At 33.2% G+C, this 23,156-nt stretch overlaps 1 protein-coding gene across 2 annotated transcripts; it reads left to right on the top strand.

Moving 5' to 3' along the window:
* The first annotated feature begins 619 nt into the window (after nucleotides 1–619).
* LOC134283390 (uncharacterized) lies at nucleotides 620–23,046 on the top strand. Of its 2 annotated transcripts, none has more exons than XM_062765844.1 (12): nucleotides 620–860; nucleotides 1,488–1,954; nucleotides 2,060–2,140; nucleotides 3,397–3,486; nucleotides 3,860–3,970; nucleotides 4,230–4,291; nucleotides 6,439–6,522; nucleotides 8,296–8,520; nucleotides 9,032–9,293; nucleotides 14,167–14,321; nucleotides 16,562–16,797; nucleotides 19,182–23,046. In XM_062765844.1, exons 1-12 carry the CDS (start codon nucleotides 623–625, stop codon nucleotides 19,424–19,426), a joined length of 2,256 nt encoding a protein of 751 aa, XP_062621828.1. In that variant the 5' UTR covers nucleotides 620–622; the 3' UTR covers nucleotides 19,427–23,046. The 2 variants fall into 2 exon arrangements, with proteins under 2 accessions (XP_062621828.1, XP_062621827.1); XM_062765843.1 differs by having other exon boundaries at nucleotides 1,485–1,954.
* Nucleotides 23,047–23,156: the final 110 nt, after the last annotated feature.

Below are 23,156 nucleotides of genomic sequence, written 5' to 3'. Positions count from 1 at the left end.
GAAATTTTTTAACAAAGCCATGACTGGTCATATTTAAGTTGAAGCATATTCAGGTAGTGTAGATTCAAGTTTGTTCTAGTCATGACCCCGGGGGGTAGGGTGAGGCCAAAATAAAAGTTCAGACTCATAGGAAAAACACCACAGTAAGTAAAAGAAATATTGAAGCATTTTTAGATAGTGTAGATTCAGGGTATTTCAGATCATAATCCCCCATTTTAGGGGAAAGTCGAGATTTTAACTTTTCACGACTGATTGCTTTTTACTTTTTCCTAGCCATGGTGCACAAGTGAGTGATGTGGCCCTTGAGCCTCTTGTAGCTAAAGTAGTTTGAACTGTACTTTGTCAGCAGGTGCAGTACAATATCATTTAGCCACAGGAGTTTGGGGATGGGACCCCCTCCCCGGGTTCTGTATCCATAGGTTTCTTCAACTATGTAAACATTTAAAATGTCTTTTATCTAGGACACATTCACAAAGGCTTTAAAAAGCAAATTCTAGTGATAATACAAGACTTTTTCATTTGACATGTATCTGAAATTGTAAAATGGTGAAACAAATATGGAATTGTAATTAATTCTGCTGCAAGTGAATTTTAATGTCTTTTATTGTCTATTATTGTAGCAATGTTTAGTGACCAACATATTGAAGTTTGCTTTAACCATAATGGGCCCGGCATATTTATGCCAGTCGACTCTGAAGGTAAAGTTAAACAGTCAACACTGGTCTCCCAGTTTCCGACGGCTACAGGCCTTAAGTACCAGATTAACAGCAAATGGATGGCAGTACCAACAGATGGAAGTGGGGGATTTATTATACCCCACTCCATAGACAAATTATTTGTCACGTCAAGCAATGCTAAAGGTAAAAATTGAAGATTATTTTCTTAATTGATGCTTAAATAAGTTATAATGTGCTTGTGTTTTAACAAATTTATATGTCTCTAAAAAATATCATACAATTATTTCGTTGAACTGCATGTATATTAGTCTATTAATATACCATAAACCAATACAAATAATTTATGCAGATTTTTTGGTGATTTTAAACCAAATGTGTAAAAATAAGTAGACAACAATATTGTAAGGTTATTTTAGACAAAGTTGATTTAAAACTCTGGAAACAATTTAAACTTAAGATCGAGAGAATTTAAAAAAAGAAACACTGTCCTTATAGTAAATATAAAAACTTTATTTTTTGGTGCACAATCATATATGTGCTATAGGAATGAATTTTGAGTAGGGCATGTACAAATTTCAATGGGCTGGTTTAAAATGACCGGTATACATGCCCGAAGGACATGTGCTGAAAAAAAATTGTTGTGAATACTGAACTGTTGTTGTATGTTCTTCTGTAAAATGGTTTCCTTGCCCTGATACAATTGTATTAATTATATATGTTCAAAGAAAACACTGTTCATAAGTTAAATCAGTTAGTGCTGATCAATATATGAATGGCTTTTTAACTGTTTATGTCAATCATTTTCAGAAGAAGTTCGACAAATTTTATCCACTAATAATTTGGCAACAGAAGTATCCAAAGTATTTGGACAGTCTCCTCTCTCAAACCCAAAATTCCTTACAAGCAGGAAAGACATTAGAAATAGCTACAAAGTACATGTAGCAAAGAAGAAGGGTTTCCAGAAAACTTGTAAAGTCATTTTTGTTAGTGATGTACCACTCCCTTCTCTGTGGACAAGGAACTCAATCATTGTAGAAGGAATTTTTACCCTAAACTCCTATGATTCTGAATCAACAATCAAGGAAAACCTTGCCACCTTGCTTCAACAATCAACTGGTGGTTCATATACCGCAGACAGAATAGTGTTTCTATCCTACAGTGGTAAAGTTCTAAACCTGCCATGTGTTCCACCTGGATTCCAGTGGAATGGGGAATGTTTAAAAGCTAACATTGGACAAGGAAAATTGTATGTCATGGTCAAAGAAGACAAGAAGCAAGTATGTATATTGAATGAACAGAGGGAGTTTAAGCTGAATATAAATGGGAGAGAGAGAGACTGGTATATAACAAAAACCTTACAAACATGTTTCATTATTTTTTAGTTGACAATGAATGATGAGTCTGGTCATTTAAGCTCTGATGGTGAACTACCAGATCCTTTACAAACCAGAAATGTCTCTGCAGTAAGTGCATTTTAATTAATAAGTTACAATTGGTAACTATATATTAACATGATTTATGTACAAGAATATTTTTTTTGTAAAATGAACTTAAAATACGACTTAAGTCAAAAAGCATCTGTCTTGCATTGCTATTATATTAATTGGATGCATGCAATATAGATTCCAAACTTTATTTAGCTAAGAGCTCTTGATAAATTTTATAGCACATTAAAATTGCCATTGTATTTGCCCATGCATAATTATCTGTATTAACCTGTCTATAGTCATATATATATAAGTGAAAGATACATATAACACTCAGTCACTGATGAATTTCAAAATGATTTTTGCACTTTGATTTTTAGAATTTAATATTATGTAAGGAAGGTTTTTAAATAAACTTATTCACATTTAATGTAGGCAGAATACCTCATTTTATCCATGAAAAATCTTTAATTTAGGACACTATTGCAACTTGTTATGATCAAGTAAAATAGCTTTTGCTTATTCATATAAAAAAAATATGCAAATAAAGTTGTAACCTATTTATCTTGGTCAAATACATTTATAATGTTAAAAAAACTTCAAATGATTTTATGCCATACAGTGTACATTACAATTTATTCTCTTGAATGTTAAAACACAAAACTTTACTCTGAAATTAGGGTGCAGTATGGACATGGTCCTTCATAATGTGTTTTGTTAATATTCTAGAAGTCATCTTTTTAAATTACACCCTTGCTTAATACATACATGTATATATGTATGAAATCAAGATGCATACCCCTGGCGTTAGTGTTAGCGCCGACATCCTGGTCCAAGTTTTTGGAGCCTGTCCATTCCGAAGTAACTATAAACCCTACCTGGACCAAATTGCATTTTATGATGCATCTATAATGGACACCACCAGACTTGCTTCAAATGCTCGACCTGAATTTCGTACAATTTTCAGATGACTGACTAGGTTATTAATTCCCAATAATCTATAAGCCCTACCTGGACCAAACTTGCATGGATGATGCATCTGAGGATGGACATTGTAAACTTGCTGAGGATGTTGGATCTGACCTACATTTTCTAAACGAGTGACCAGGTTAAAGTTTTTGGAACAGGTCAATCCCCAATGAACCTTAAGAACGTTTGCGTGAACATTGTTGTCAGGATAAAAACTAACTGTTAAAAAATATGAAGTGAGAATTGCATTACTGTATTTAAACTGATAACTTTCATAAGGTGAGCTTCGTAAGTTTTCATTATTTATGTTTTTTTGTTTATAGTCTTCAGATGTGATTGAAAAAACTTTACATGAAAGTCCAAAGGATGGTAGACATTCAGAATCATCCACTTCTGCAGTTTCCACACCCTTTGTAATATATTTTAAAACTTAATTTTATCTTTAAAAAATAATTGAAAATGATATATTTATATAATTGTGATTAATCAGTTTGAAATTGATCTGCAACAATTTATTTTCGCAACCTAGAAAACATTCTGTACAAATACTTATTGAAATTATTGGTTCAGGTTGATAAATATTAGCGACGCGATTAAAATTAGGTTGCTAATATTTCTTGCATGCGAATAAAAGTTGATTTACAGTATACTGGTGCAGTCAGAGTGTTGGCAAAGAGAAAGTAATAATTAAACTGTAACTTTCACTTGTCAGAAAAATGTATCCCAAAATAAGAGTTTGTCCTTTCTGTTGTTCTGTTTACTTGATAACGATTGAAACTATTTCAGGTTGATGCGAATGTTTCTTCAGATCTTGCTCCTCTTGTACCTGTTCGACGTAAAAGGACTCTCAGAAGAGCAGCGCTTCGTTGTAATAACACTATAGCAACAGTTACTCAGGTACAGCCCAATTTTTATGTGCATGATAGCTCAAAATTATTGTAAGGATCAAATTTGGAAAAGAAATAAACATTGTCCTAAAGAGAGCTATTCTTTAAATTCTCCCTCAGTTTGCATTACAACAGGTAATATGATGATTGTGCCAACCCAACTTAAATTAAGACTTTCATTAATAACCAGATATATTGTTCGTACAATAACAGTTAAGTACAATGGCTTGTATTCTCATTCTTTCTGCATGTATCACTGTGCATTGTAGCGGTCAGCAAGTGTCAGCACTGCAAGTGGTGGAGTGTGTGGAATTCAGGACACAGAGACTGGGTATATTTACTTTTTACTTAACTGAGCTGAAAGCTCAAGTGAGCATTTCTCATCACATTTTGTCTGTCTGTAATTTCTTTTTTTTTATATTTTAGAACCACTGGGAAAATTGTAACTAAACTTGATGTAAAGCATACCTGGGTGAGGGGTTTGAAGGGCAAGGTTCCTTCCAATGGGGGATAATAGGGAAATAACAAAAACAAGTTAAGGTGTTATAAAAATATTAATTCTCAAGAATGAAATAGCAAGTAATTCTAAAACTGTTGTATAATTTTTCTTACCGTTCATAAGTTAATTTGTTAAAATAATCAAAAGGTAGGAAGGGTCACATTGGGGATTCAAGTGAAGCAAGCTTATATATAGAAGTTTCAGAATAATGATGAAGCTGTTTGGCATGAAAAGTTTTACACTAATCATATATTAACAAAAAATCCATATTTTGACAGTGAAGCATATTTTGTAAAGATCTGACATCCTTGCAGCTAGCTCAATGAAATATTTCAGTTATTAGGTCACCTGATTAAACGTTTCCGTCCGTGCTTTGCCTTAACATTTGAACATTTTCAGCTTCTTTTCTGCAACCACCCAAACAATTTCAACCAATTTTGACATCAAGTATCTATGGGTCCTGTGGGGCCTAAGAGGTGGGACCCAAACCACTAAAATTAAAACAATTAATCTTTAAAAAATCTCTTCATCAAGCAGTCAAACTGTTGGCATGATCGTAATTAGCATTGAGTCCTCTACCAAAATTTTGAAATTAATGGCCTTGGGGTCAGGGGTTTCAGTTCTAGGACTGGGCTAAATAGATAATTGTCGAAATCCATTATTTCTTTGCAAATATTCTTGATGCTTTTGGGCATTAAATAAATTAACCAAGTACATAGTTATGTTGAATAATTAAGGCTGCCTCTCTCAAAATTATGAATTTCTTAGCCCCTGGGTCAGGGGGTTCTAAGGCTAAGGTGGGACTCTATTGATTTTATAGTGAAAATAAATTACTTCTTTAAAAATCTTCTTCTCTGCTCCTGGGTATCAAATAAACTAACCAAGAAAATATGTTGGATAAGGCTGCCTCCTCCAAAGTTGTGAATATCATGGCACCAGAGTTGGGGTTCTGGTGTTAGGGCGGGGCTCTATTGATTATATAGTGAAAATACAGCTTACTCCACTTATATTGAACTCGCTTATTTTGAAATTCCTCTTATTTTAAAATAGAAATAAATCCCCGGGTTTTGCCTCTCATATTCCCGGCATTAAAATAATGTTTATATTAAAATCGGATATATTGAAGCCACTGATCGGGCCCCACAGGTGATAATGAGTTGTTTTCATAACGGTTATATTGAAGTACTTCCTGGCAGCTGTCGTTACGGTTGGTGACACAAATTATGCCTGATCATGATTGACCAGTTGATATATAAAGGTGTGAATAATGAAGTTTTCACCTAATGTGTTTTTATACTGCATGCTCTTACGAAATAAAACTCTTCATTGTTAAATTCTTTGCGTAAGACAGACATATATGGAGAATAAACAGCTAAACGTTATAATTAGTAACCCTCACAGATCTAGGAAAAAAACATAACTTCAAAATGAAATATGTATATACAGTTAATGGCTATTGATATGCCTAAATTCGAAATAACTAAGGGATTAACCTGAGTACACTTACTATGAAATACAAGCAGCGTTCAGCAGTACTCAACTGTTTACCCCTGCTGAATTTTCTCCAAAACGTAAATAAATGCGATCAGGGAATAATATAATGAGGTTGAAGATTGTCTTTTCAATGAAACAGAAATAAAAACAAATATTTAAACTTTCAAGGACATATTTTATGTAATCTGTTCACTGTTATAGATAAACGATGACAAAATTAATTTGTTCGGGTTAGTTCTTCTTTATTTTAGATCGGGATTGAACAAGTAAAAATGGCGGCTTCACGATTTTGCTTATATTGAATTACGGATATATTAACAATTTGCATGGTCCCCTGAATCTCAATATATCCGGAGTAAGCTGTACATAAAATCTTTGAAAATCTTTTCCTGGAACCTCCTGTGAAATAATTAATATTCCTTTACTTCTTATGAATTTAAATGATTCTGCATTAATTTGTACATGTATGTCTTTGTTTATTTTAGTTCTCCATGTATTGAGATAATTGATTCAGAGGATGAAGAGCTACAGAGGGTATTGGAAAGTAGCTTGCAAGATTCTATCTATGAGTGAGTTCTGTCTTCATTTTTAGCTCTACTGGTCATAGACCAGAAGAGCTTATGCGATAGTAATGCGTCTGTCGTCCGTCCTTCCGTCTGTCTGTCTGTCTGTCTGTAAACAATTTTTCAAAATGCTACTCCTCCTACAGTTTTGGTCTAATTTCAATATAACTGGGCACACAAGTAGACTTCACTAAGATTACATAATTCTGTGTATCAGTTTTTGATTTCGATGAACGGTGTTGCTGTGGTTACTAAAAATAGACATTTCTGTGAAATTCTTTCAAAATGCTACTCCAAATACAATTTTAGTCTGATTGTAATATTAATGTGGCATGCAAGTAGACTGCACTAAGAACATAATGAGACTTAGTCAAGGATCATTATTCTATTGCTGTTGAAAAGTTTCAATCTCCAACTGCTTAAGTACTTTTCTCTTCCTTTGCTATAAGTACAAACCAGTAGAGCTTCAGTCTCGACAGAGACTTCTGTTTTTTTTTAGAATTAATAAAATGGTTAAAATTGAGATGTGCCCAGAAGACATTTAACATTAAAACAACAGTGAATTATTGTCATATTATACATCAATGTAAAAACTGTGTTAAAATGAGGAATAAAGGACACACCAGTAACCAGTATAGCTGCTGTCTCATCATAGACATGGTACACTGTAATATTTACTAACACTATTTAGAAAGTAGTAACAAAAATCATTCAGATATTTAGTTGTAAACCCTGCCTTTGTAAAAAAAAATAATTAATAGTAACATCAGCTAGTTTTTAGCTCACCTGAGCTGAAAGCACAAGTGAACTTTTTCTGATCACCCATTGTCCGTCATTTGTCTGTCAGTCCCTTTGTCCATCCATCTGTAAACTTTCAATATTTTTTACTAAAACTTATCAAGAACCACTGCATGGGCCAATTTTAACCAAACTTAGTACAAATCATCCTTAGCTATACGGAATTTTAAATTGTTCAAATGAAGGGCCAAGTTCCCTTACAAGGAGTGATAATCAAGAGAAGAAGACAAAAGTAGAGTGGGATCATTAAAAAATCTCCTCAAGAACCACTGGGCCAAAAAACTGAAAGATATGTGGAAGCATCTTGGGGTAGTGTAGATTTTGAATTGTTCAAACCATGATCTCCAGAGGTAGCGTGAGGCATCAATAGGAAATCCAAGTTTAAATTGAAGTATATATGAAAAATCTTAAAGGGGACTTCATCTTAAAAATCACTGGGCCAAAAAAGCTGAAACATGTAGAAGCAATCTGGGATTCCATACACCTTGAGGCCAAAGGGTAACGGGTAAATCCCAGTACACCCTTGATTAGACCTGGATAACGAATTTATTTCATATGTTCCCAATTATTTTCTTTCCAAGTCCAATCAACTGTGTCTCCACCTATAGAAAAGATTTACTAAATACTTCAATGCATCGTGACATCATGTCATTTGCTTGTTATGTCACATAGAAAAACTATGCATTGTGATGTCACGTTAAATTAACCCCAGGCTCAAGTTTGATGCATGGAAATTTACACCTGACTTTGTAACAAATCAAAACTCTTGTTACAAGCTACGTAAGAAATAAAATAGATTCTAAATTGTTCAAATACCCCCCCCCCCCCCAGTAAGATGGGCCAACAATAGGTACATGTATTACAAAGGGGAAAATCTGGTAAAGAAAAGCATGGTCAAAGTATCTCAGGTGAGCCTTGTGGTTTATGGGTCTCTTGTTAAAATAATATTTTAATTCTTTTGTGTTTTCTTTTTTTGTGTAGGGGTAAATCAGTTGCTGGACGCCACTTGTCTGACATAATGAAGGATTTCCTAAAGAAGATAAATAAATTTGACAAGCAGGAAATCATTGTGAAAAGAAGCGATGTGCTTGGATCAGTGTTTAGAGCATTGAAAAGACCGTCTTTTGATTTAATGTGCAAACTGTATGTTAAATTCAGTGGAGAACTAGGAATGGACCATGGTGGACCAAGAAGAGAGTTGTTCAGGTTGAGAACATTAAAGCTATAACATACATATAATTTATATGCTCTAGAAAATTGATTTGCAACCATAGGGAGGTTAAGATACAAATATTGACTCATGTGATACATTAGGAATTCAAAACAAGAAAAAATTCAGAAATTGTCTTTGTTAGGTGCTTTTGAGAATTACCAATGCCTAAAAATTTTAGTTAAAGGCCATACAGGAGAAAATGTATGGCAGGACTGGGAATCAAACCTGGGACCCCTGTATAACTAGTCAGTAGTTAATAGTTGCTCTACTGCATGAATGAGCTACAGGTACCCAGGCTGATAGTGGATATTGTGGCCCAAACAATTACACATTTCTATATCAGACTGGCTAAACTTAACTATTTCAGTAAACATGATTACAAGGGATATTTTTTTATTTTGTAGTGCTTGCAACATTAATTTCCATACTAATAACAACTAAAAAAAATATTTTATTGTTAAATTCATCATGCCTTAATTGTTATAACTTGAACCCTCTACATAGATTGGCCATAAAGGAGTTGGGAAGTAGCAGTATGTTTGAGGGGTCTTGTGGAAACCGTGTACTGAGTCATGACATAATGAAACTGAACCAAGGATATTACAAATTAGCTGGGATCCTTGTCGGTTTAAGTATAGCCAATGAAGGACCTTGTGTAACTCTGTGTAAGGAATTCTTCTCTATGATGACCGGTGTTGCTGTAGATTTACTTGCTCTTAAGCCATGTCTTGTCCAGGATGAGGAGTACAAACAAAATCTGATCAGTGTAAGTAATTTTTACTCAAGAACTCTTTTTATACACTAGTTCTTATTTTATTGTATTTTTATGCAGTTAAAGGGGTCTGCCAATCTAAATTCCAATAAATGAAAATTTATGGTTTAATACTAAATTTATAATCAATTCAAATATGCCTATAAATTCAAAAGGCCAAGATTAATGAACAGAACATGTTGTTATGTCCCCCTTTGAAGAAGGGAGGGCATATTGCTTTGTTGCTGTCTGTTTGTCCACTTAGTTTCCATTCATTTTCTTCACAACCGTTGCACATACTGAAAGGATGAGGTGACTTGCGGCCCCTCGTATACTGACAAAAAATTAAATGTCAAAATTTTACTATAATTTTCGTATGCAACTAATCACTGATTTGTGTACTTTTATAGAATACTATTTTTTGCAAAAATAGCAACGTGATTTGAAAGATATAAATCTTTTATTGGGGTAGGGGTAGTGCGAAATAATAACAAAAGCCATATAAGGTCTTCTCGGACACGCATGTCCCTCTATTGTACTAAGACCCGCCCATTTTCTTGCCATTAAAAAGAAAATATTCTCACAAACCTGGCCGAATTTAGCTGTGATAGGGTCTAAAAAATCAAAGATACTGCAGTATTCCTTATAATTAAACTGTGTCTGAACTATTGAAACTATTCAAAAGGCGTCGTATTTATTCACTCATATTTAAAAACTAACAACATCGTTGTAGATTAAATATAATTCTCTGTGGAAAAGGGGGCCCCAGATAGCAGTTAGGTCACCTCATCCTTTGTTATACAGAGATATATCACATGAATATGTTTTGGGTACAATAGCGCCATTTTTGACAGAGTTATGCCCTTTTGGTCTTAGAAAAATTCCAATTTTTTTTTGGGGGGGGGCATAAGTGTTTAACAAACATCTCATTACAATTAGAAAAGTCCTGGTTTTAGCTCACCAGTGATAGCTCACCAGTGAGCCAGAGGATCAGTTATCTGATTTGTCTTTTGTTAACTTAATTTTCACATAATTATATGACATCTTTGAATTTCCATTCAATATTTTAAATTGGCAACATAAGGATACATCATAGTAATACACCTTATCGAATTTTGTCATGGTCCAATGATTTCCCTTTTCAAGAATTATCCCTCTTGAACTTGAAATAAGAAATTCTCAGTTTCTGCTCTCTAACCCACAGGTACTTATGGACAGGACCCCCCCCCCCCCCCTCCCGATATTAAACCCCGGGGCTAATTGGACATTATTTTTCAAAAATTATATTTATTACACTCATTCATTATGTGTACAATTTGAAAAAATCATCAAAACCCAAAAACAATTGCTCCACAAAAAAAAAGAATACCCCACTATACATTACAAGGGAGAAAGGTATGCCACTCCGGTTTCAAATTTCCTTTAGTAAAAGCAACGGAAGTGCAAAGAGAATATATGATAAAACCTGAGAGAGATTATTACATCAGACAAAGCTCTCTCGGACGTTATCCTAATAAGTAAAACATTCTTTTTGCACTTCCGTTGCGATTACCTAGGGAAATTTTAGCGTTCTGACTGGAAAACTGTTTAAGGAGATAATCAGATATTGTGGGATTCTTACGAAATGCAGAGTTAATCTGATAGCATGCACTAAGACAGAAATATATGCAGAGACGATGTGAATCAACATTTTAGGTTAAAATAAAATAAATACATGTTTTTAAACCCAAAGACCAGTGGGAGTATAACGTAAACAAACCGGAGTGGCATACCTTTCTCCCTTACAATGTATAGTGGGTATTTTTTAAAGAGCGATTGTTTTGGGATTTTGACAATTTTTATACGCCCGTCTTAAGACGGGACGTATTATGTTATAGGCTTCGTGTCCGTCCGTCCGTCTGTCCAGCTGTCCATTCCTGTCCGGCTCATAACTTCAATACTAATAGGCCTAGGATTATCAAACTTTGTCAACTGATACTTCTTGGGTAGACGGTGTGTCGTGCACAAAAAGTAGGTCGCTCTGACCTTTAATTAAGATGCTATGGCCAAATATGGAAAAATCCTGTCCGGCTCATAACTAGTAAACTATTAGACCTAGAACTATCAAACTTGGCAAATGTATACATCTTGGGTAGAAGGTGTGTCGCGACCTATTTCAAGGTCACTGTGACCTTTAATTTAAGTGAAATTTTTTTAAAAACTAAGTCTTTTAAATTTTGAATTTCATAATCCTAAAAAATGCAAAATTTTAGTTGTATCCTTATTAAAAAAGTGTTAAATCAAGAAAATACTTATTTTTTTCAGCATATATTGACAGCAATCTATAACTGTTACAGATATTATGTATGTTAAGAGAAATCCCATGTCTCCCATGAGTGTAATTATCAAGCACTGGTCAAGAGTTTTGATAACAGAAAATTGCATGTCAAATTAGAGAGAAATTAATGAGTTTAGTGTGAGGAGCAAACTGGAGACCATCGGTGTTAACTATGTCCCTTTGGGAATTGGGCAGATGGGTAAGCCTGTTGGATTAAAAATAGCTCTTGTTGGCTAGCCTAAGTTTTAAAATGATTTTGATGAAAATTAATTAACACTAATTTGATATTGCATTATAAACTACCGGTAATCTAATATTATATAATATTATTAATTTAAAAAACTAAGAAGAAGGTATGGTTTTGGCTTTTTTGTGCCCTAAAAATGTAATGACATCAAAAAGTTTTGAAACTGGCTTAAATATTAGTTAAGTATATGACTGTGATACATCAGGAAAGAATATGGCATGAAGGTTTACCATTCTGCAAATATGACGTCGTTAATGTGAAGCATTTCTCTATTTTCAACAGAAAAAGCCTCAAAATGGCACATTTCAAAGGGGATTTTCCTTTAGAAAACAGTGTCTACAGCCGTCGCCCACGTTATTTTTTTTATATTTTGTGAAAAATTCAATAACAAATCACATATCTCAAGATCTTTGTGGGCGATGCCTGTGGACAATGTTATCTGAAAGATAATTCCATTGAAAATTGGTGTCTTCTGCAACTTTTTAAGAAAATACGGGAAAATGTACATGTTTATGACGTCATAATTAGCATTTAAAAACACATGTGAGAAAAATGACTTGTATGATTTTTCTGCATTGAATTCCAATTATTTAAAAAGCATGAGTTTTCAACTTTTACACCAGTTTCATTTTTTTTTAGAAAATCACAGGGCAAAATTTGTATGGAAACCATACCTTCTTCTTTCATAGGGGTGGAATCAGCATGTCCATTTTCCATAGAAATTGCATATTTAAACCTTTCTGACATTAAATGTTAAAAAAAAAAATTGAGTATTTTATATGTTTTAAAAATATTTTATGGTAGATAGTGCAGATTCATTCATCTATAGTAATGAGAAGACAAGCATCCAGTCAAAGATTAATTAATGAGTTCAATTTAGGAAGGCTAGCTAACATCTTCTTATCTGTATCCTTTGAGAATTAGACAGAAGAACTGCTGGTCATTTTAAATAGCATATGTCATTTGATGGCCTAGCCTTTTATTTTCAAAATTAATTTGGTTTAAATTAAGTTGTTAAGACTAATTTGATATTGTTCAATATGATGAGCATTTGACAATTAAGGTCTAATACAACCAGTATAGAAATCTATCAATGATGTAATTTGTTATAATTAATGCCTACACCACAGGGGATATCGATGGATAAACAAATATTTTAAGGAATAGAAAAAATCATGGAAATTTTAGAATCAAGGTTTACATGATTTTCTTGCACTCTAAACTGTTTAAGTTAATTGTAATATTTTGACGGGCGTATCATGCTGTGGCGTGGCACTTTATTTCATATTGTACACATGATGAATTAGTGTAATAAATATAATTTCTGGAAAAAAAATCCAATAAGCCCAAGGGGTTCAATATTGGGGGGGGGGGGGGTCATGTCCACAAGTACCTGTGTTCTAACCTATGTAAGGATGTATGTGTACATGTATAAGTTTTAAATTGTATATACAGGTATTTTAGAAGATACAGATTTAGTTTGTATTAATTTTGTTCCTGGTGGATGATTTTGGCTGCCTGCAGGGGGCATTCATGGCATTACTACACATCCAATTCTAAATGGTACATCTCACACAGTTTTAGTCTGATATTTGAATTGAACTTGTCACAAAAGAAGACTATACACTATTAAGATACAAAATTCTGCAAGTCATCAGTTTTTGATTTTAATTAAGGGTATTGTCATGGTTACCTAAAATAGAATTTTCAAGCGCAAGTGCTACTAATCTCCCTTTCTTTGTTACAATATCTCATAAGATATGCAGGGCACAAAATCCCTTTATCTGTAAATTTCATATTTCAGAGTTCATTATACCCACCCCTTCCGAAGGATAGGGGGTTACTGTTTCACCCTTATGTATCTGTTAATCATTTGTCTGTCTGTTACAAATTTTTTGTCACAGTTTTTCTAAGGGACTGCTGACATACCAGATGCACGAAATTTTAGCACATATTCTTTGCTGAGGCCTTTCATACAGTGGGATCCATTTTGTTCATATCTGATAATTAACACTTGTTAACTTCCTGTTTATATCACTGCATTTGCCCATAACTTAACAAGTGTACATTAACATCATTATAGTATACATTCAAATCAGAGCAGGGGTTACAACTGAGCATTGGCTCACTGACTTCTTGTTTGACCATAAAATAAAACAAGATATTCTAAAGATTTTTAATTTTTCTGGTGAATCAAAAAACTTAATGAATATCGCAATTTATTATATATTGTACGTAAGATTTCAATAGTGAACCATTATTTGAATGTTGGATCTTCTGTGTGAAGTGCTCAGGTGATTGATGTCATTATTTTTTATTTACAGCTACAAAATGTTAAAGATTATCAAGAAAGAGATATCTTTCTGAGTTCAAAAGGAGAATGGCTTCTGGAGCAGGGGTATACAGAAGCTTGGAAGTTGAAACCGAAAGACATACCAGAAGTAGTTGGGATTCTGGTGAAGAATTTTATTTTCTACAGGTACATGTAATATAGATTGTTGACTATGAAAGGGTTCCAATGATGATACAAATCTTGATGTGTGACTATAGTTGCATTGACTTTTATCGATAATTTATAGAAAAATTCTTTTTAATCTGTTTGATATAATTGTTGATCATCAAGAAATGGAGTTTTCCCCTGAGCAACTGACTTACTCTGATGATGATAAAACAAGAATCACTTGTACAATTATGGACTTGATTGTAGGTTTTAAGGACTCATGGCAATTGATATTGACCTCAGACACAGAAAATGATAGCAACCGAGCATGTGGGGTTTGCTATCATTTTCTGTGTCTGAGGTCAATATTAATTGCCATGAGTCCTTATAATTATTGACCATTCACTGAAGTCTATAATAGTTATATTATATAATCACTCAAAGTGAATGCACTAACACAGTCATAACTAAACAGACTTGGCTGTCATTACGTCCCATTGGTTAAAACACGCTTCTTATACACTGTCCAGTCCAATACGAAAAATCGTAATATTACTAAAATTCGTAATATAAGCAATTTCTAACTCTTCTAAGAGTTACTTCCCTTTTTTCTGATACAACCTCTTTGTTATGTTTCATCAGAGATTATTGGTGTCTGGTTTCATCATTATGATATCGTGGATATGTATGGTTAGTGGATTTTCTTTGTTTTGGTGCATTTGATCCAAGTGCAAGCGGATTCAGAGCCTAGTGAGAGTCTTACAAGTTATCTCTCGTAACATCTCGTTGTTTGAGATGAGGGTCTGATTTTCAGGGTAGACTTCGGGAAAAATTTAGGGAATTCTGGGATTATAGACCATTGTGACAAGCTTGAGGATACATTGAAATTTTATGGAAAATTGTTCCTATCCTTGGGAAAATTCTTATATAAGAATAATAAAACAAAATGTTCACTCACCCATTACCATTGTTACTTTCATCTTGCATTTCCATACTTTTCGATAGACGTCACTGACCAAATTGACCACGTGATACTAGTACCATTGGGGCATAATGTATTTCTGACGTCATACTTCCATAAACATCATTCAGTTTCTTTCAATGCTTTATTTAAGAAATGTTTTTAAGTTTTGAGCGAGTTATTGGTGTGTGAATCACACAGACTTGTCACGTAGGCATATTTCATGAAGCGTGCTAGCGCTTCATGAAAAATATGCCTACGTGCAAGTCTGTGATTCACGCACCAATAATTCACACTAAACTGAAAAACATTTCTTATATTTACATTTTACATGTTTGGAAGCAACTAAAATATGCTAAATATTTGAATTCCTCGCTGCCCTTTATCGTACTTTTACTAACGTCGCTGCAGCCTCATTGTGACGTCACATTAACGCACGTTTCTCCTTGTATATTTCTACGCGTGAGTATACACGAAAATGATTTTCAAATCAATTTCACAGTAAGCTTACTAGAAAAACACAACGAATGTAAATATTTTGTCTTGCATTACGAAAACTCGTAATATAGTCTCTCTCAACTTGCTATATTACGAGTTTCAGTAATTTAACTATATAACAAAAACTAGTAATATAAGAATAATATTACGATATTTTGTAATATTAAGATTTTTCGTATTGGACTGGACTGTTATATTAAGCGTAGAAAAAAATATGTTCGTTTCCGCTTTCAGACTGAAAAAATATATGGTAGATAGGCAGGCAATTTTTTTTTTTTTTTTAAATTTTTTTTTGCTTCTTTAATCAAAATGTGTATAGAAGTATCATTAATGACAAAAGACATGGTGTTTTTAAGCATTTCTGTGACTTAAACTTATAATGGAAAGGTGACCCAAACTTTGTCTTGAAAAGTTTGCAAAGTTGGAGACTATAACTCCCTACGTGAAATCTTGCACTTCATCGGACAAAAGCATTGAAAAAAATTTTAGGGTCGGCACTATAAATTAGGGTTGGTCGATAAAGCGGAAACAAACATATTTTTTCTAGGTCTTATGACATGACGTCATAAGGCCTACTTGAAGTTCTACATCAGTGCATCCAAACGGTGTGTCGTGCGATATCATTTTCTGCTTTCACGTTGCAGAGTATCACAAAAAGAGGAATATCATATGTGACGTCCTTTCAGACAATCAAAATATCGAAAATAATCTTCTTATATTATATTTGTATTTATTGCTCAGATATTTGCATTAAAATCTCTCAGACTGAGTATTAATATAACATCACATAATGTTTTTTTTTTTTTTTTTACAAATATAGGGTGTCAGCTGAAGTGGAACAGTTTTGTTCTGGTATGAACAAAGTTGGAGGATTATGGGACCTGATCGTGAAAGACCCCTTGCCATGGGAGGATGTGTTTTGTACACACAGAGCTGTTTCAAAGAAATTCTTCATTGATGAAATAGAAGTACAGCACAGTCCAGAAGGATCAAATAGGAGGAAGAGAGAAGAGGAAACCGTTTATGCATGGGAAATCTTTCTTCAAGACATTGAAGGTAATAGTGGTTTGTTCGTCAGCTGCTTTGTCCACTTATTTGTTTATTGATAAAATCAAAATTGCAATAAGGACATAAATTCTTGAAATCTCTACACACACCTCACACAAGCAGTGAACAGTCTTCAGTTATGTAAGCTGACAAGCTGTCAGTTGATATTTATCTGTAAACTCTGGGCAATTTTCATTGTTTTAAGTAAACTATAAGAGCTAAATATATTTGGTATGTTGCACTATGGGTTATGGATTTTGTAACATGACTATCTCATAGCTAATAGAAATTTACTAAATATGAGCCATTTTTATGGAAAAGCATTTAAAAAAAACCAAAGTGCATATATTTATCAAGAACAAGAGGCTCATGGGCCACATCGCTCACATGATAAATGTGGCTGGGAAAAAACAGAAATCTGTTTATTATTGAAAAGTTTAAACCCAATAGTGGTCCCAAACAATCCTTAAAGGGGAGAGGGTACATGATTTAAACAGAAGTCTTGAATCTACCCTACCTGAGGATGCTTCCATATAAATATGATCAATCATGGCTTTGTTATTCTTGAGAAGAAGATTTTTAAAGAATTTTCCTATATATTTCTTAGAGATCATGATTAGATAATCCAATTTACTTACCATCGCCATTTCCACCCTAAAATGACTTCGGACGACCTGATTTTCAGTCTGGCTCGCCCAAATGACGACCTGGGACATGTTGGGAATATTTCATAATGATGTTTAATATTTTAAACTAAACTTCACAAGACCTTGAAAACATATTTTCCTGTAACAAAACCAACCCATTCAACATGTTTATATTGCAGCCGCGAAGATTTTTCTCCTGCCAAATCTTCGTTTGATCAATCAGCTGATGCAATTTTTACTAAAATTCTTTAATAAAGTATTATTTGAGATATAAAAGATGCAAACTTAGTCAAATCACCTTATTAATATAAATAGTAATAATCATCATTGTAACATCTTCATTTCCCCTACAACTATCTGATCATTCATAATGATCGTTTTCTGCTGCTACACAGCCAATTTGGGTGTCCACTGTATTGTAACACCTGATTAATTCAGTCCAGGGTAATATGACCCTATATATTTAGGCCTTCATGGCAAGTGAAAATGAATGTTTTAAGCTACTTTAGCATTCTGCAAGTCTGATTCTGCTTATATTTTTGTTTGATTAAATACTAGAAGACATTTTAAATTCCAAAAATGTCTGGTTTACATTTTTTAATGCAAAAACACAACTTCTATTAATTATCTTAACAATTATAACCAATTGTACAATCGTCATTAAGTTTTGTTTCAATTGATATTTTATTTGGACGACCTGAAATTCATTTGGGCAACCTGTGATCATACCAAGGTTGCCCGAATGGCGAGACCAAATTTTGACGAGTGTCGGACCCTGAGATCATGATTAGATAATCCAATTTACTTAACCATCTAATGTTCTATCCGCTTGCATACTTGCTACACTAATATCTAACAACATCCCATAGAGGGTCATGTCAGAGGTCAAATTATATCAACCAATCATATTTCTTGCAAAATCATTGTATATTTGTTATAAAAGGATCAGTCTAGAGTTGTTCTGAATTTGACCTTTGACGTGACCCTCAATGGTAGCTAATAATGTTGCTGGAAAATTTTATATTAATCTAAATTATTTTCTTCTAGATCTGCTTTTGATTACTGTAAACAAGGCCAAAATAAAATTAAGGTTTGTTTGGAATTGCCTCCCGCCTCACTGAAATACCCCCCTCCTGAAAAAATTTATTGACCAAAAGTAAGAATATTTCTTGTTATTTAATCAATCTTTTTTGCCCATTACATGTATCATATGCACCATACAAAACACTGAAATATAGTCTCAGATCTACGTAAAAATTAGTTTTTTTTTTATGGAAGATGCTTTTTTTTAAGTCAGAAAAAATGTTTTTACTGTTTACTGAGATTTTTATCAAAATTTATTTTCAATTTAAAAAACAAAATAATTTCCCTCCCTCCCTCATGTGTCTGAAACCCTTCAGGCGGCAATTCCAAACGAACATTTTTTTAAGGATGGCCCAATGGAAATTTCAGCCCCCGTTTTATTTTCCACCCCTTTCGCCCTCTTCTTGATTAGGCGAATTAAAAACTGGGCAAATTCAAATAACACAACATAATTTCTTAAACAGAACTATGAATGGGTGAATTTAAAATGGGGCAAAATTGTTTGGGAGTGCAAAAGGGTGAAAATAACACGGGGCGAAAATAACCCTGTATACAGTAATCATTTCACTAAGTGTATATATAATGAATGTTGTGATGTTAAGCTGAAGGAAAGGTTTTAGAATATAAAGAAAACTACCTTAAACATTTTAATTTATCTTGTAGAGAAGCTGGTAGATCTAAACTTTGAAGATCTACTTTCATTTATAACTGGTGCGGGAGAGATTCCTGTAAATGGATTCGATTCGAAACTCTCCATGCAGTTTTATGACAATGATGATGAGAAGCGACTGCCTTTCTCTTCTACATGCTCATTAACTTTCAGTCTGCCCCGGGGCTGCTCATGTGAATTGTTGCCAGCAATGGTTGTTAGAGCAATTAAGGAGTCACAAGGCTTCCATAAGATTTGAATGATATATTGATGTCAATTAATGTCAGTTTTTTATATTCATCTTATAAGAATGTGACAAGATGTCCAAAGATGTTCTGTTTAGGCTACATGTGTAACCAGTCAAATTTTACCTGTTACTTAGAGCAGCTCCCATGATGTATTTTCAGCATTGATTGTTAGAGCATTGAAAGAGTCACAAGGTTTCCATAAGATTTGAATGATATATTGATGTCAATTAATGTCAGTTTTTTATATTCATCTGATAAGAATGTGACAAGATGTCCAAAGATGTTCTGTTTAGGCTACATGTGTAACCAGTCAAATTTTACCTGTTACTTAGAGCAGCTCCCATGATGTATTTTCAGCATTGATTGTTAGAGCATTGAAAGAGTCACAAGGTTTCCATAAGATTTGAATGATATATTGACGTCAATTAATGTCAGTTTTTTATATTCATCTGATAAGAATGTGACAAGATGTCCAAAGATGTTCTGTTTAGGCTACATGTGTAACCAGTCAAATTTTACCTGTTACTTAGAGCAGCTCCCATGATGTATTTTCAGCATTGATTGTTAGAGCATTGAAAGAGTCACAAGGTTTCCATAAGATTTGAATGATATATTGATGTCAATTAATGTCAGTTTTTTATATTCATCTGATAAGAATGTGACAAGATGTCCAAAGATGTTCTGTTTAGGCTACATGTGTAACCAGTCAAATTTTACCTGTTACTTAGAGCAGCTCCCATGATGTGTTGTCAGCATTGATTGTTAGAGCATTGAAAGAGTCACAAGGTTTCCATAAGATTTGAATGATATATTGACGTCAATTAATGTCAGTTTTTTATATTCATCTGATAAGAATGTGACAAGATGTCCAAAGATGTTCTGTTTAGGCTACATGTGTAACCAGTCAAATTTTACCTGTTACTTAGAGCAGCTCCCATGATGTATTTTCAGCATTGATTGTTAGAGCATTGAAAGAGTCACAAGGTTTCCATAAGATTTGAATGATATATTGACGTCAATTAATGTCAGTTTTTTATATTCATCTGATAAGAATGTAACAAGATGTCCAAAGATGTTCTGTTTAGGCTACATGTGTAACCAGTCAAATTTTACCTGTAACTTAGAGCAGCTCCCATGATGTATTTTCAGCATTGATTGTTAGAGCATTGAAAGAGTCACAAGGTTTCCATAAGATTTGAATGATATATTGATGTCAATTAATGTCAGTTTTTTATATTCATCTGATAAGAATGTAACAAGATGTCCGAAGATGTTCTGTTTAGGTTATTAACAGTCAAATTTTACCTATTATTTAGAGTAGACTATTTAGAGAAATGAAAAGACAGTGGGCACTTTAGAATGTGCATTGTATTTACTTCAATTTTTGGTATACTTTATGTATTATTTTATAATTTACTCCTGTACAAAACCTTACAAGGGCCTACTGTGTACATGTGTGTGTTTTTAAATGTTAGCTTTTGTAGACATTTGAACTACATTGCATAAGAATTAAATTTATTAAGTGAAAGAGAATTTAGATCCATGGTATATATAATGGAGGTCGTCCAGTTCATTTCTCAAGTCCCATTTCTTTAAGAACTATTATCTTCAAAATATTTGAGATGATTTAAATTATGCATTTTATTTTTTTGTTCATGAAATTACTTTTACACATTAATAGAAGAACACAAAGATTCTGGCCATTCCAAGTTTTTTCTTTCTTTAGCATCCACCCTATCTTTCTGTATGGAAAAAAATACACAAGTTCATAGGGGAGGGGGGGGGGTCACAATATTTTAAACACAATTCTAGAATTTCTAATCATTTGAGAATTCTTGCATTGCAGAGATCTCCTTTCATTGTAACTATAGTCAAAATACTAGTTTATTAAAACAGAATATTTTTGGTACGCCCATTTTATATTTTTTAAAATAAGAAACCGATCTCTCAAGAGTAAGTTGCCTTTCAAAGATTATTGTATTTGTCAATATTAATTTGTGATTGTTTTTAATTTTACATGTATAAACTAAAAAAGAAATCTGTCTGTAGATGCTAAACATAGAAATAACTTGGAATTGCCTATTATTGTTGTGTACTTGATATGCAAATTTGAACAAGGAGATGAAGTGAGCAATGTTTCCCGAATTGGTCTTTCTTTCTTATGTGTACAGTTGGTACATTTTTTGTTGGACAACTGAATTGGCAATTCACAGTATCTCATGTTCCTTTTTTTCCATGAATTACTCTCATTTTCATGATTGCATGAAGAAACATGATATTTTACATTTTGAAGTTAATAAGTTGCAGGCCAAATTTCTCAGTGAATATTATATTTGCAATATGTTTAAATTTTTCAAAATGCACACAAATCATTTTTACATACTGGAATAGATTAAGCAAATCATAATCAAGTTAAATGTTAGGGTTGGGTTGTTCATTAAGAATTTTTGGTGCAAGAGAGTTTTTTGCTTAATTAAGTACATTACTAAGCTATGAACCTCCATCCCCCCCCCAAAAAAAAAAATGGATAAAAATACATTTTTACCTGAGAGTTTGTATTTTTTTTTTTATCAATGTATTTTAAAAATTCACTAATTGTTTTATTAAAAAATGATAAAAACATTTTTGACAAGACTTTTTCATAAAAATATATTTAACAACCTCAGTAAACAAAGTTTCGGGGGTGTATGGTTTTTGTCCTGCCTGTCTGTCTGTTTGTCTGCAAAAACTTGAACGTTGCCCATAACTTTTGATTAAGTGGAGCCAAGTCTTTAATATTTAACATGTGTATTCCTTGTGACGAGACCTTTATTTGGATACCACCAAATTTGACCTTAGCGTTTGACTGAATTTTACATGAAAATTTTAACATTTTCTTTGGTCATATCTTTTGAATAGTAGATACCAGGACAATTAAACTTCACATATATATTCTTTGTTGTAAGGCATTGCATTGGATACCAACAACCTTGACCCTTTGACCTTGTAGATTTCAGTACTTGTGAAAAAACTTTCACCTTGGCTATAACTTTTAATCGGTATGGGATAGGGATTTCATACTTCATATAAGTAATCCTTGTGAGAAGACCCTTCATTGGATACCAGTAACTTTGACCTTGACCTTTGAGTTTGACCTACTTTAAAAAAACAAACCTTTTAACTTTGACTTTTAAGGGTTAGGGCTAGTGCTTTCATACTTTACATATTTAATTCTTATGACAAGACCTTTCATTTGTTAACAAGAACTTTGACCTTGGAATTTGACCTACTTAAAAAAAATTAACCCTTGGCCATAACTTCTGAAAGTCTAGGGCTTCCATGCTCTACATAACTATTCTGTGTGACAAAACTTCTTAATGGATACCAATTATCTTGACCTTTTAACAATAGAGATTTTTATACTTATTGAAAAATCTTAAACATTGGTTTACTTTCAAATTTCACCCTTGATTTCCAGTGCGAATACCCTATTTTTGGTACCAATTAATCAAATTTGCATTTAAGAAAAGTTCAGTCTTTGCTATTACCATACAGGGGCATCAGTGTTTCACAAGCACATCTTGTTCTAGTTATTTTTGTGACATTTTTGTAGTTTATGAAAACTTAGTACATTAAAGGCACTTTAAAACTCTGTCTTGTTCAATTGACAATATTATGCTTTTGGAAGGATTTACACTATAGTAACCTTCTGTCCATCTAAAGCTTGGACCTTTGTAACTGAAGTAGGTTTGATTATGCATA

This window comes from Saccostrea cucullata, unplaced genomic scaffold (assembly GCF_032062105.1).
Source record: "Saccostrea cucullata isolate Sc308-1 unplaced genomic scaffold, CSIRO_AGI_Scuc_v1 ctg4906, whole genome shotgun sequence".
In the NCBI taxonomy this organism is placed as follows: domain Eukaryota; kingdom Metazoa; phylum Mollusca; class Bivalvia; order Ostreida; family Ostreidae; genus Saccostrea; species Saccostrea cuccullata.
The sequence above is the reverse complement of the archived record's forward strand: the minus strand, read 5'-3'. Positions and strand labels throughout refer to the sequence as shown.